The sequence below is a fragment of the Ceratotherium simum genome, chromosome 4 (assembly GCF_057802395.1).
Source record: "Ceratotherium simum simum isolate JZ-2026a chromosome 4, ASM5780239v1, whole genome shotgun sequence".
In the NCBI taxonomy this organism is placed as follows: Eukaryota; Metazoa; Chordata; class Mammalia; order Perissodactyla; family Rhinocerotidae; genus Ceratotherium; species Ceratotherium simum.
The window spans coordinates 38,182,568-38,197,202 of NC_141903.1; the positions used below are offsets into that span (position 1 = coordinate 38,182,568).

Sequence of the window (14,635 nt, forward strand, 5' to 3'; positions counted from 1 at the left end):
AGGGTTTCAAGTGTGTATTGAGGGGAGAGGGGTGGGCATGTTAGACTTGTTCTAAAAGAGCACTCAGATGTCTGGGGAACGGGGTGTGGTTGTACAAGAGAAAGGCGGCAGGTGTGACCTGTACACACGCAGGGGGACTGCATTAATTCCCCTGCAGCCTATTTGATCAGATGTGGCTGAAGATTTGGAAAGTGGTTGGGGAGTAGGGGGCAAGGCCAGCCTCTTGCTTCTGTGTCCTGTCCCTGAAGCAGGTCTAGTTTTCCTCTTTCCCCTCCCTTCCTCCCTTCTAGGAAAACCCAACAGGCTGGTGCTGGGGCCAGTTCTCAACGGGTGGGGACAGAAGCAGACACTGGGTTCTCTGCACCAAGGGATACCCACAGGGTCAATGTGGGAACACAAACATGTAGAAATGATAGAAATGGAGGCCAGAAGGGCTGTTTTAAGGGACTGACAGCAGTGGGCATGGTATGGGGCATAGGAGTGTAGAGACGCTGGTGGGTGCACGACCTGGGGTGGGCAGTGCAGAAATTCACTTACTCCGGGGAGGCTTTCGTAAGGAATGCTGATTCAGCAAGTCTGGGGTGTGAGCCAGGAATCCCCATTTTTAAGAAGTCCTCACCCCACCCCCCCAAGGTGATTCTGACCTAGGTGGCCCTACGACCTTCCTTTTGAGAATGCCTCAACGCTGGCCGGCTCCCTGGCCTTATATCCTCAGTCCCCTCAGCTGTCTCTCACCAGCTTGGCCCTGATAACCACATCCCTTCTGCTGGACCAGGGGCGGCGGGGGCTGTCGGGCGGGCCGCACAACATCGCACGGCCGCCAGGGGTCGCCAGAGGCCTCGGCTAGCGCGCCGGGGCTCCTCCGCCCGCGGACGCCGCGCCCGAGCGAGCCAGCGAGCGAGCGGAGCCAGAGCGCTGCGGGCTCACAAAGCGGCCGGACGCGCGGCGGCGGGTGGCGGGAGCGCAGGGGAGCGGGCCGGCGGATCAGCCTTCTCTGCAACCGCGCCACAAGAGCTCGAGCAGCTCGGACGCGGGCACCCGGGCCGGCCCCCAAGGTACGTGCCCGCGGAACCCCGCGCCCCAACTTGGCATAGTTGGGACCTCCCCGCGGCCACCGGGGGGCTGGCAGGGTCAGGGCCTGGGGGTATCTCCGCGCGCCCCTCTTGCCGAGGCGGCAGGGCGGGCGAGGGGAGACCCTCAGCTCCAGGTACTCCCCCCACCCCCATTCTGCCAGAGCCTGGACTGCTGCTGGGAGCCCTGTTCCCCCTTCCCTACCCCAGAGCTCTGGGCACCGTCCATGGGAGTGCGGCTTGCGGATCAAGGGCTCCCCGTTTCTGGGGAGGGGTACCGATGCCCCTGATCAGAGAGTAGCAGTCTGTGGGGCACCCGGAGAATAGGTGACAGGGGTCCTCCATAGTTTGATAGCAGTCCCTAATTTGTGACGCAGCCTCCTCATTCGTAACTGAGCCCGCTATTCGTGAGAGGGGCCCCTAGGTTTCTAGATCCGCCCCAGGCGTGCGAGGGATGACCCTGTCCCCGCGGGCAGAGCCCCCGCCCCGATAGCTGGGGCCGGTCGCGGAGGCGCCCAGACCGCGGTGCCGGGCGAGGGCTCGCATCGTCCTGCGCTCCCCGCTGACCGCCCCCGGTGCCCCCTGCCCCGCAGATGCCAGCGATCGCGGTGCTCGCGGCGGCCGCCGCGGCGTGGTGCTTCCTCCAGGTCGAGAGCCGGCACCTGGACGCACTCGCCGGAGGCGCGGGCCCCAACAACGGCAATTTCCTAGACAATGACCAGTGGCTGAGCACCGTCTCCCAGTACGACCGGGACAAGTACTGGAACCGCTTTCGCGACGTGAGTACCGCCGCCGGGCCCTACGGGGCGAGGGAGCCTCTCTGAGAGGGGTCCTCTGACCCGGGTGGGGAGCGGACTGATGCAGACCGCCCACAGCGGCTGGTCAGTCTGGGCTTCCTGGGCTGCGTCTTGCCTGAGAGTAACTTTAAATAGAACTTCGAAGGCTTGATGCTCTTGCCTGTTACCTGTGGTCCAGGTGTGAGTATTTGTAGGTGGGGGGAGGTGGCTGCACTAAATGGAATGAACAGCGAGCGCTGTGGAGAGAGAGGCTCCCTCAGCTTCTGAGTTCTCCTAAGGTTAATGGTTGACTTTGCCTAGCACCCTAGAGAATCCCCTTGGGGCAGATTCAGACCATTTCAGGAGTGTACCCAAGAAGCCCTGCTGCAGAGGCTGGGTTTAGGGGTAAGCCCAGCTCATTTATTAGGGTGTTCCAGGTGTGAGAGGAGGTTTGGAGGGTCATGGCAATGGGCCTGATAAACTGTGTGGGAGCGTGGTGGCTTTGGCCCTTGGAGTCTTTAGGGGAAAGGAAAGGGAGCAGGCAGCTCATGCAGTTGGTCCTCTGTCCTGAAAGGGAGCCTGGGTGGCAGAGAATTGCTCCTTTGGGAAAGCCCTGGGAGGGGAGAAAGTTATTCCTGGGCATCCAGAGGCACACCTGCTGCCTATTTCTGCCCCAAGGCTGGACCTAGAGGATGGGGGCAAGAGGCACCTGGGGCAGTCTTTCCAGCAGATGGCATTCCCTCCGTGCCGTGGGAGCTGCTGCCAGCTCTTTTAAAGGCTACCCCAGGTGGCAGGGGCCTTGCCCTTCTGGGGGACTAGGAAAGAACTTTTATGGTACTTAACGTTAGGAATTCCTGCCCTTGTGAGACCCGCACCACAGAGCCCCTGTTCTTGTCACAGGGCACAGGCTCTTTGAGGTGGGAGACGTGTGGGAGTCGCCCTCCTTCACTGGATTCCTCAGCCCCATTCCCAGTTTCCCCAGCCCTTGCTGGGGAGAGTCTGAGGAATCCAGTGAATACAGATGTTCTCCTGTACTTTCTAAAGAGCACCTCTCCAGGTCCCATTCCAGAGGAGCAGGTGCACCCATAGCCTTGAGTGGGGGCTTGCTTATCTCTGCGCTCTCTGTTCCTCTTCTCCCTCCCTCTAGTCCAATCATGGGCTGCTTCTCTTTGAAAGAGGCTTTCAAACACTTTCAATGAACTTCCACAGTTATTTGGGGCCTTACTTCTGCAGCAGATATTCCCCCTGCCAGCACGCCCGAAGATTCCTGCCACACCTCCTCGCTGTGCTTGCTCTGTTAACCATCTTCGATCCCCTTTCTGTTCATCTCTGAGGAGCCCTGCGCTGATTACCTTTGCCTGTGGCTGAAAAGGATGCCCAAACTGTAAAGCTTCCATTCATGGGGTCACATGGGGTAGAAATAGTTTTGCTTCGTGTTTTTATCACATCGTTTTAGATAGAGTTGAGGAACAGGGCAGATGCTTATCTCCGCTAGACCTGGGAGAATTGGGTCAGGGGTAGAGGTGAAGGGCCATCTTTGCAGACGCCCTGGTTCGCATGGCAGCTGGGTGGAATTGAAAGCATCTGTGCTTGTTGGTCTTCGGGGGTGGGGGGTGGGGTAGAAAGGTTTACTGTGCTTTTGTGCCTGTTCAAGGTTTTCTAGTCTCAGTGTATCATAAGCATGACATTATTCTTATTTCACATTCAGCTTTAAATTTTTAAAAATTTGAGCTTCTCTTCATTTCTTGTTTTTCTTGTGAATGTTGACATTTTTTATCCTTGGAAGAGTGTTTTTCCAAAGCTTAGGAAGCTCACCTGGGGTGCTGGTAAAATCATAGCACCCAGACTCCTCCCCTGGAGGTTCTGATTCCATATTTCTGGAATGAGTGCTGGGAATCCATATTTTAAAGAAACATACTAGGTAATTCTTATGATGTTTAGGAAATACTACCTTAAATATTGTAAAAATGTCCAAAACTTAACTACAAAAAGAGAAAAGCTTCTATGTTCAAATATACTGCTTTTTTGTTTCTGGAGCAATTTTAGGTGTTAAACTAATATTTTTAGCAGCATATATTCTTTAAAAATGGTAATTTAATCCAGCATATCATTAAAAACATCTAAAAATGTTAAAAAATCCCAAACATATTCAACCATCAACCATTTTTTATGCTTCCTGGAGTCTAGCCAGACAAATTTAGTAAAATTTAATGCCATTAACCTCTTTAAAGTATTGTGAAACTCAAACTAGATGCTCTTTTAGGCCAAGTCCAAGAGTCTTCAGTTGGTTCATTTACTTGGAATAACCACAAAGCCTGCTCCCCTGAGACCAAGGAGTAAAAGGTTGCTTCCTATAGAAACCAGCTGTTCAGTGGGCAATGGACAAAGCCCCAGCTAGTGTTACAGTTACTCAGGCAGCCTGATCATCTTCACTGAGCCAGGCCTTGCTTGGGGATGACAAAGCTCAGCTTCTTTGCTATTATTTTAGATGTTTTTTGAAGCCACTGATAACTTGGAGAGGCTGTGTCCTGAGATTATTGTTATGATGCTTGTCAATTTTTGAAAGTCATTGTGAAGGAAAACTGCCTTTCTCCTGACATGTCACTTTTTTGCACTTGGGGGAGATATTTATAAGTAATTTTTGAACTTGTGAAACTGAAAACTAGGGGATCCTTTTATAGAGTTGAAGATATCCAGTGGTGGTTGTTACTGGGCTAATTTTGAGAGGGAAATGGTAGGCTTTGTGCTCCATGCTGCCCCGCCTGTTGAGCGTGCTGTGACATTGCCAGAGATGACCTTATAGCCACTACTTATTGCTTTGAAGTTGTCCTATTGCTCTAGGTACACAAAAAATTGCTATCTCCTTTCCAGAAGTAAAACTTTCACAACTACTCTATGGCTTGTTGCCTGGATCCAGGAGAGATGTAACAGTATTCATAAATTTGCTCCTCAATGTTTTGGTGGTCTGTTAGTTTGGTCGTTATTCTTTTAGAAAGACTAGCAATTGGGATGTTTTGGCCAGATGGGGACCCAGACTTTTGCAGAAATACAGTGTTAAGAAGGAAAAGATGAAGAAAGCAGATGTTTATATTAAGTTGTACAATAATTTCCCGCCTCCAACTGTCATGCATTTAACTGCTCTGTGGCTTGAGTTTGAGGAGTCAAGATGCCGCAACCACTCTCCTGATTTTTTTCTGAATCTGATTTGGCTTTCCATAACCATTATTGTCGGGAAATTTTCCTCTGTTCCTTCCTATATCCATTTGTATGTTCATTTGTTCCAACAAATGTTTGACTTCTACCATGTGCTAGGCAGTGGGCTATATGATGAGCAAGATAAAGAAATCTCTCCAGATAATCTTTTGTCTACTGGATGAAATCCTTTAACTAAAGAAATGCTATCATGCATTTCTTTCTTACTCTGTTTTCTTTTTTAAAAAATAATTTTTTTCTTACAAAAGTAATGCATGCTGGTTGTAGTTAGAAAATGAAAACATTGTGAAAATAGGTAATACCTGACATTTATCGAGCACTCAGTGTGCCAGACATTATTTAAGATACTTTACATATATTATCTTATTTAATATTCATAAAAGTCCTAGGAGAGAAGTACTTTTATTACCCTCCATTTACTGGGAGATGAAGTCTCTTGCCCAGAGTTACAGAGCTGGGTTGTAGAGGATGCTGGACCAGAACCAGGCGGTCTGACTCTAGATTCTCGCTATGCACTGCAGCTAGTCAAGAGTGAAGTGGATTCTGGGTGTGAACCTCCATTGGTATCACATTGCAGGTCTTTCGTGCTTTACGTCTGAGGGCAATTAGACAAAGTGGAGTGGGAAGCCAGGTGGACCCAGCTTATTGTAGGAGTCACATCAGGGCTTATCTTCTGCTAATAATGAGCTTCTGATTTGATTAAAATAATATTGTTGCTTACACCAAACATGACATTTTCTTTCTTTTGCACACATGAAACTAGCCCTGACATTTAACTCCAGGATAATTACCTTCAGCAGGCCCGAAGAATCAGAAGTGTTGCCTTGGCTGGCATTTATCTTACTCTGGAGTGACCTGAGTTTGTAATTCTAATGAGACCACAAGGACCGGCCTGTGTTCTTTTCCTTCTGGTGCACACTCAGGGGGATTTGGTGGTCTCTGTAGCAGAACTGGGGTGGCAGTGAGCATCTGATCTGCTCATTTGATCTTAACATTCAGCTATACTGAGTTCCAAGGGCAAGTGAGACTTATTGATAGAGAAGAGTAGCTGGCTCTGTTGGTGGTGTTGGTGGCAAGAGACGTGGTGTGGCTTAGTGGATCAGTCGTTAATCTGTCGCAACAGAAGCTCGGCTTGTAATAGAGAGTAGCAGAAAATCATTTTGATTAAACAGGTTCAAGGAGACTTAAATGAGTTTGTGATCCTGACTCTCTTTAATGAACCCACTATCTTAAATCCCCTTACTAGATGACCACTGATAGAAATAATTATTTCACAAGAATCATTGTAAAGGGACAGTCTGAAAGTTGACAGGCCTGAGACCATTCTTATATTCTCTGTCCTTACCTTCGGTTCTTGCCAGAGAAAACCTAGGTCTCGCCTGGCAAGGACGGCAGAGCTTCTTGCTCCCGTTGACATTCCCAGCTTGAGCTCCCCTGCCTCTCCTGGTCCTCCCCCAATCCTGCCCCACAGTACTTCAGCTGAACTGGATTTGCCGGGAGGTAAGTACTCTCCTATATGCTGAGGAGATTATTTCAAAAGCAAGAAGTGGTCCCAAGTGGATGACGGGACCTGAAGTACTCCCCTAGAGGAGTGGGACCTAATCATTAGCTCAACTATTTTATCTTGCTTGGGGAGACGAAGTAATGTGAGTAATTAAGTATTTTATGTAAGTCATTTCTTATTCCTTTATTCAATATAATATATTTCAAACCAAACACACTCAATATCTAAACCTGAACACCTCAGGATGACTCATTTTACCTTTGCTCTGGTGAGGTGATTTTATATGTTCCTTAGGAAATTTCTCAGACCCACGCTCACACTGGGTCTCATCTCCTCAGATGAGATAATTACAAAGGAAATTTCCTGTAAGAGATTACATAATTTGCCCAAGATTGCAAGTACCTTTTCACCATTTTTCATCCAATATAAGATGCCATCAATTGTAAGATGCAATATTTTTGTACACTACAAAGAAAGAAGATGATGCCCAGAGTGAAGAGTTTAATAGCCCTCTGGATAAAGCTGGGACACCAGACGACCACCCCCTCAGTGTAGAGATAAACAAGAAATAAACCCACTATGCAGAAGAGGGGCCATAGTAAGGTGACTCACGTGTCTCCACCTTGGCACTGGCAGATGGAGGGAAAAAGTAGACTCTGAGCAGTTGAACAGATTGACTTGCAGCATTCTGGTCTAAATGCACACTACCATTCTGGCCTCCCCAAACCTTAGACAGTTAATTTAATTTAAAGTAGTCTCAGGTTGTTTGTCCTCTCTGAATCCTTGACTTCTCATTTGTTGGGTGGGGATAATAACACTTTACTGGTGAGGACTACAGATTGAAAGTGACTGAAATCTGGTCCAAGTTGGCTTAAATGGAAAGGAAAACTTATTCACTTGTGTAACTGAAAATTCTGATAAGCTATGGCTTTAGGTAAGACTGGATCTAGGGGCTCAGGTTCCATCATAGGACTTGGGTGTGTGTCTGTCATTTCCTCTCCCCTGCACACACCGCCCCCCCCCCCATCTTTGTCTTTCTTCACCTATGTTGGTTTTGTTCTCGGGCTGATTATTTCCATATGGTGACTCATGGCACCTACAAATTTACATCATTATGTAGTTTTTATGTCTTAATAGTGCCATGACAGTCCTAGAATTGAGATTTGTCAAATTTATCTGTGTTATGCACCCATCCGCCAATTAGTCACTTTGGCCAAGTTGGTAGAGTATGCTGATTATCCAGGCCGGGTACATGCCCAACCCTGGGGCTGGGGCTGGGACCTGGGGATAGAGTGGTGGTGGGGCTCCAATGGATCACATGGTTAAAGTGGGGTTGAAGGGTAGTTCCTTAAGGGGAAGTGGATGTTCACTATTTTGACCAGCCTCACAGGGTTGGCATGGAGCAAATTGGTTAATGCATATAAAGCTCTTAGCAGTGTGTGACATAAGTGCTCAATAAGTGGAGGCTATTATTTTTACTAATATTAACAACTCCTATAACACTTTTATGAATTGTTCCTCAATTTATAGTTGTATATTTTTATATTTTAGCTTCTTTAATCATTGGATGCTTCCTGAAGTAAGAGTCTGAGTCTTATTATGCCTTGCACACAGTAGGTGGTCAGTAAGTGTTTTGTTGAATTAAGCACCCTCTTGATGAATTCCTGGTAAAGGAAAGCCTGTGGAGAATTATAGGCACATGCGCTTTTATAGTTTTTGGTAGGTGGAAATTCTAGGTCATACACATTGAAAAAACATTTCTTTTTTTGGTTTAACCCCTATCTCTAAGCCAGGACCTCACGACTTTATAACCCCTTTTTAGGATACACTGTTGAATAGAGCATGGTCTCCCCAGACCTTTACCACTGAGCCCAGCACAGAAAGCTGCTCAGTGAATGTTTGAATGAATGTGAGTGAATGAGTGAATTATCCAGGACTTTCTACACCTCCAGGAGGGGAGAAGGTGTTCTTTGCAGAGGGCTGACCCCAGTGAGTCATGCTAGCTTGGGACATGTGTGTCTCATTCTATTAGTAATTGACAATGATTATGGATACCGACAGATGGGGTTACCATTGAGGGATGGGGGAACTGATGGGAAAACTTGGCCTCCTCACTATTAGGGCACGATTCCTGAACCCGTGAAAATCTCTTGAGGGTGAGTCACGTCATGGTGAGGAGCCCACTCTTAGCCCGAGTTAACGTTCCAGTCTTGCCAAATATAAGCTTGGTCTTGGCTAGAGCATCAGTTTCCTCATCTGTAAAACTGGAGTGATCCTACCTATTTTGTGAGGTTTTGAGGAGGACTGAGTGAGCTCATGGCACAAAGTAGATGTTCACGATCTTTCAGTGGCTGGTGTACCTGCTGTTCTGATTTGCTTTCCGAGGGTCACTTAACTTCTGCCTTGTGAGCCTCAGTGAGTTGTTAGCATACAGCTATAGACATTGCTTTCTGTCTCATGTCTTAGAGAAATGTTGGGGATATTTGTTCCGTTATCCTTGACCCTGTCTTCACTCCATTCCTTGCCAGTCTGGAAGGCTATGTGAGGTTCCATATGGTCCATTCTCTGTTGTTTTCCAGTTGCAGGTCCTGGCACAGAAGACCTTCCCTTCATATTTCACATGATCACTGGACCTCTCCTGAAACTGGCAGCTCTCATCACAATGTATCTGGGAGGGGGTTTGTGCCCAGCCGGGCCTGAAATCCCAGTTATGTGAAGGGCTCCCCAGGAAGCCCTAGTATGCCGACTAAGCCCTAATTGGTATCACTTTTAATGTTCAGTGCTCATCCAGATGCCTCCAGCCCATCTCAAAAGGTGAAAACTTCAGCTTGTCTCGCAGAGTGGTCCCACGCTGGTTTTGGGGTGGATGGGGTTCCGCATTACTGTCCTCAAGGAAGCTCCTGCAGGGTCTAGTAGATGCTTCTTGTTGGCATTCAGGAGTCCCCATGCTCCAGGTTTGGCTTTAGAACCAATAGGAAAATACTAGTAGGATTGGCCAGGCCTTTGTTCATTCTCTCCACAGATCCAGCGCTTCCGTTCCAGATCATTACAGGCCGTCAGAGGACCTATAATTCACTTCAGCTGAAGCAGGTTGGCCATGGTTTAGGAAAACCCAAACAATAGTAAATAGTTAATGCAGGGCATGGTGGTTTGTTGGTGCAAAAATGTTCTCCAAAGGCCAGCTACATGCCAGCCCTTTGCTAGGTGCTGTGTGAGGAAGATAGATGCTATATTTGCCCTCCTGGAGTTTACAGTCTAGAGTGGCAGACAGTTAAATAATCATAAAATAATCATTTAGGTGTAGTTGAGAAAAGTGCTACAAGGTAGAGGTACAGATGCTCTGAGAATATGTAATGGGGAGGTGAAGGGGCTAATTACGTTTTTTAGTCAGAGAATGCCTCCCTGGGAAAGGAGCTGAGACGTGCAGGATGACAGGAGCGAGCCAGGTGAGGGAGGAGGCACTTGTGTTCCAGGCAGCGAGTGGGAAGAGCGGGTCCAAAAGTCTTGAAGAGGGAAAGGGCTTGATGTGTCTCCACCGGAGTGTTTGTCCTAGGATTCCCTTAAATAGTCAGCTCTCTCCTAGTTTATTTAAAAAGCACACTTTACACATTTTGAATTTAACACAGATTTTGGGGGCAGGGACATGAGCCACCTGTGACAGTGAGGTACATAGATGGGTCAAATACTTGGAAGGATGGCCTATTCTTTGGTTCCCCCTCTTTGTACCTTTCTGTGCTATCTTTCACAATCATCTTCCTTTCAAAAAATTCTTCCTCCTCCTCTAATGTCTTTGGCCCATAAATTTCTCCTTCTCTCTGTGGTCAAGTGTCATGGGAAGCTCCTACAACTCCCACTGCTGTTTAGAAATAAGGGTGTCATAGAGTTTCTTGGAAGGAGTGATGATTTGTGAAGTTTCTGTTTGAAAGGTGAGACTGGTCTGTATGGGCTGCTCCTTGTCCTCCTCTGCGTACCCTCCCCTCCTACCATTGCTGAGAACCAACCAGGTGCCAGGCTGTGAGGCTAAAGATGAAAACCAAGATTTCCATCTTCAAGGGGAGAGACAGGCATGCATGAAGTTCCTTCAGTGCCATGTGGGAGTGCTGAATAGTGTGTGGCATTTCATAGCCCCTGGGTCTGGGTCTTCCCAACATCCCTGTGACAGACATGAGGATAATGGGTTCTTTTTGGGGAGGAGAAAGGGTGCATTCACAGACTAGTGATATGAATTACTGGGGATTCTCCTGGAAGGGTAACACTAATGTCCCAATTAACTTGATTGGGTTGCTTTTCTTATGATTCTATGCAAATATGTCCTTCGGGAGACCTTCTCCTTTGATCTTTTAAAATAAACTTTTCCTTGGCACAACAGAGAAGGGAGGAAGGAAGGACATGTTATACAACTATTTGTAATAATTTGCAAACTCTTCCTGTGTGATCTGCGACATGTCACACTACAGAGGGCACCATCAACATTCCCCAGAATAATTATGTGGTGGGTGAGCAGGCATTTATGCAAAGTCTGTCGGCGCCTGTGATTGGAGCAGGGAAGCAGAACTTACTGCAGGTGTTCCAGGCCATCTTTCACAAATAAAACATGGAGAAAACAAATAGACAGAGAGCAGGAGCCTCCACTTTTCTATTTCAGGTCCACCCTTCCTGTCCCACCATGTAGATGGAATCACTCTAACTCAGTTCTAGGAAAGTCCAGGCCAAGTTGCAGGTGAGCAGTCATGGCCAAGGCAAAAAGGAAGATGCCCAGAGGGAGATGCTAGAGCAGTGATTCTCAGACTTACATCTTTATAATCTTGAAAAATCACTGGCAGGGCTTGTTTAAAATGTGGATCTCAGCCTCCTAGTCCAAAGCGTATTCTTCAACCGCTCAAGGGCGGCACCCGGGAAACTGCATGTCAAATAAGCAGCCCAGGTACTTCTGAAGCAGGTGCTTCTTGAACTGTATTTTAAGAAAAATCCTGAAGAATTTTTATTCATCCCAAATAGCCACACCATTAGCGCCAATGAATAATACAATTTTAGACAAAAAGCCATTTTATTTTGAAGACACGGAGTAAATTATTAAGAGTGCCGTATTTTCCCCTTATGCCAACAGGGCTACTGTTGACATCAGTAGAAAGAAAGATCTTGCTTTCCAGTGTGTGTATCTGCATAGGTCTCAGCAGCAGCCATTGTCATGAGTGTTTCTGGAGTGAAATAACATTTGACTCTTGACTGGCTTCTAGGGTGTTAGGGACGCTTGTGCATGTGAGCATGGTGGAATTGATGTGGGACCTTCTACATGACGAAGTCCTAGGTGATCATCTCAGTCAATCTTCGTTTCTCCAAAGGGACCTGATCCCAGCCAACTCTGGTCTGACTTTGTATCTTCTCTAGCAGAATTGAGATGTTTTGTGCACAGATGAACTGAAGGAAATTGACTCTGACATTGGCTTTAATTTATAGAGAAGTGGATATTGAAACAAAGTGGTGCTAAGAGTAGGCGATAGACAGGGAATGGTGGATGTAATAAAGAATGGTTACTGTCATAGGAGGTGTGTAATATGCAGAGATGCATATACTGGCAGTTGGAAGCACAGAGAAGATCTGAGGGAGATGGGCCGGACAGTGAAACTATCTGCAACTCTCTTCTTGGTATATTAGATCCTTTTGCTTGGTCGACCAGATAATTTTGGAAAGATCAGAGGACAACAAAAGCAAAGACTAGTCAAAGTTTAGAAAATTTGTGAGGATCAGCAAGACATGGCAGTATTCCTTGTTCTGAAGCCATTCCATTGCCCACTGAACAAACTCTCAAACTTTGCTTTACCCCACGTTGCTGAATGTCCTCTAATTAATGGCATCTAAAATTGATAAAACTATTGCCAAGGGGGAGAAAATACTTAAATGAATTGAACAGATTTGTGTGGCTATTTGGGGTCTTTCCATAGCCCCATTGTTAAGGGACAATTGGCTAGTTTCCAGGTCTTTCTGTGCTCATTGGACGTGCTGATTCCATTGTGACTTTGGTGGGTTTGGTTGGTTGGTGTCCAGCACTTTCATCAGGCCAAGGCATCACTTCCCGTCTGAGCCAGCTAGCCCTGCTGTGGCTCTGGACCTGGTCTGCAACCTTTGACCAGCCATCTTGAATGAGGCCTATGGCGCTTTCAGCGAATGAGAGAGTGAAAATGCTATCCATGGTAAAGGTAAAATAAAGCTGTCTTTACTGGTGTTAGATAAATTGTGTGATTTTTTTGTATGACAGAGTTGGTGGTTTAAAAAATTCTTTGTACCTCAGAAAGACTTTTGCATGTGTTTTAAAAAAGATTTTCTTTTGTTTCTTTCCATGGTCATCCTGGACCAGTATCCTCACCTTTCTAGTAACCAGATCCTGGTGGACAGATTCAGTAGTTCTGTTTGTTTGTTTGTTTAACTATTCATATGTTCATGCTGTAGATGCTTATTGGCCAGGCTACCATGTACCAGGCACTGTGCTGGGCACTTAGGGTGTGGCAGGGAGCAAAACAAACCTGATTTCTGTCCTCTGGAGACCACAGCCTTCTTGTTTGAGAAAATGTGAAGAAGATGGGGTGCTTGGCAGTCAGGGAAACCTGTTGGGGGTTACTCTGCAGAGTTAAAGGCTTGGTCTACAAAGGAACCAGAGCAGTCCTGGCAAGCTGGACATCCAGAGGTGTTGTGACCTGGGCCGTGTCTCTGTGGGAAAGTAGTGTAAGCACTCATCTCTGAATCTGCCTGGTGGTCAAGCTACTTCAGCTCACCTTAACTCTTACTGACATACCCGTGCGGCCTCTGATATTTTACCTGAGTTTAGGGACCCAGACACTGCCAATAGAAGGGTGCTGGTCTGTGCAATCGAGGTGGAGGATTTAGATGAGGGAGGACTTGATGTGTATCAATGCTCAAGTGTGGTGAGTTTAGCCTTGTAAGGGCTCTAGGTCAAGGCCTGTAGCAAGCAGAGAGAGAATCATGAAAAAGATTCCCTGTCATCAGCAGCCCTGGGTTGGTAGGGAGGATGTTTCAGTGGAGTATAACATATATAGAGCAAAGGGTACCAATCATAAGTGTCCTGCTTAATGCACTTTCACCAAGTGAACACACCCATACAACCAGCACCCAGATCAAGAGACAGAATATTATCAGCACTGAGAAGTCCATCTTGTGCCCCTTGCAGTCGCTACCTGTCCCCTTCCCAGGTAAGAACTCTCCTGACTTCTAATGCTAGATATTAGTTTTGCCTGTTTTTGCACTTTTATAATGGAATCAAAAGGATGTATTTTTTGTTTCTGGCTTCACTTGATCAACATTAATTTGTGATACGTTGTTGTGTGTGGCTGTTTGTTCATTCTCAGTACTGTGTGACTATTCCACAATTTATTTACCTGTTGTGTTGTTGAGTGACATTTGGTAGTTTCCAGGTTTTGGCTATTATGTAATAGCACTTTCTTGGCGTGTCTTTTGGTGAACCTATATATACAATCTTTCAGGTATGTATCTTGGTGTGGAATCCATTGGTCATAAGAGAGCTGAACGTTTGGCTTTCAGAGATGCGGTTAAAGAGTTTTCCAGAGTGATTGTGCCAATTACTCTCATCACTAGTGTATGAAAGTTCACTGGGAGCAACATTTTTGTTTTATTGATTGAGAAATTTAAAAAAATCCTACAATCTAACTCATAAGCCAATTCAACAAAAACGTTTTGAGCACCTATTACATATCAGACACTTGCTTACCCTTATGGAGCCTATGTTCTAGTGGAGGGAGAGAAACAATACACAGATTAAGATACAACAGTTGGTTCTAAGTTCTACGGACAAAAATAAGCTAGGGTAACTTCATTGGGATAGGATAGTCTCTTCAATATATGGTGTTGGGAGAACTGGATTATCACATGCAAAAGAATGAAATTGGATCCCTATCTTATACCACTCACAAAAATTAACTTGAAAAAGGTTAAGGACTTAAACATAAGACCTAAAACTATGAAACTCCTAGAAGAAAACATAGGGAAGAAGCTCCTTGACGTTGGTCTTGGCAATGATTTTTTGGATATGACACCAAAAG

General features: G+C 46.5%; 1 protein-coding gene across 1 annotated transcript in view; it reads left to right on the forward strand.

The window, feature by feature from the left end:
- The first annotated feature begins 976 nt into the window (after positions 1 to 976).
- The window catches only part of SPOCK1 (SPARC (osteonectin), cwcv and kazal like domains proteoglycan 1), a 486,635-nt gene continuing 472,976 nt past the window's right edge, over positions 977 to 14,635 (forward strand). Inside the window, exons 1-2 of the mRNA XM_014795815.2 lie at positions 977 to 1,055; positions 1,664 to 1,849. Of these exons, the coding sequence (XP_014651301.2) occupies positions 1,664 to 1,849 (186 nt within the window). The 5' untranslated portion in view covers positions 977 to 1,055. The remainder of the gene's footprint in view (positions 1,056 to 1,663; positions 1,850 to 14,635) is intronic.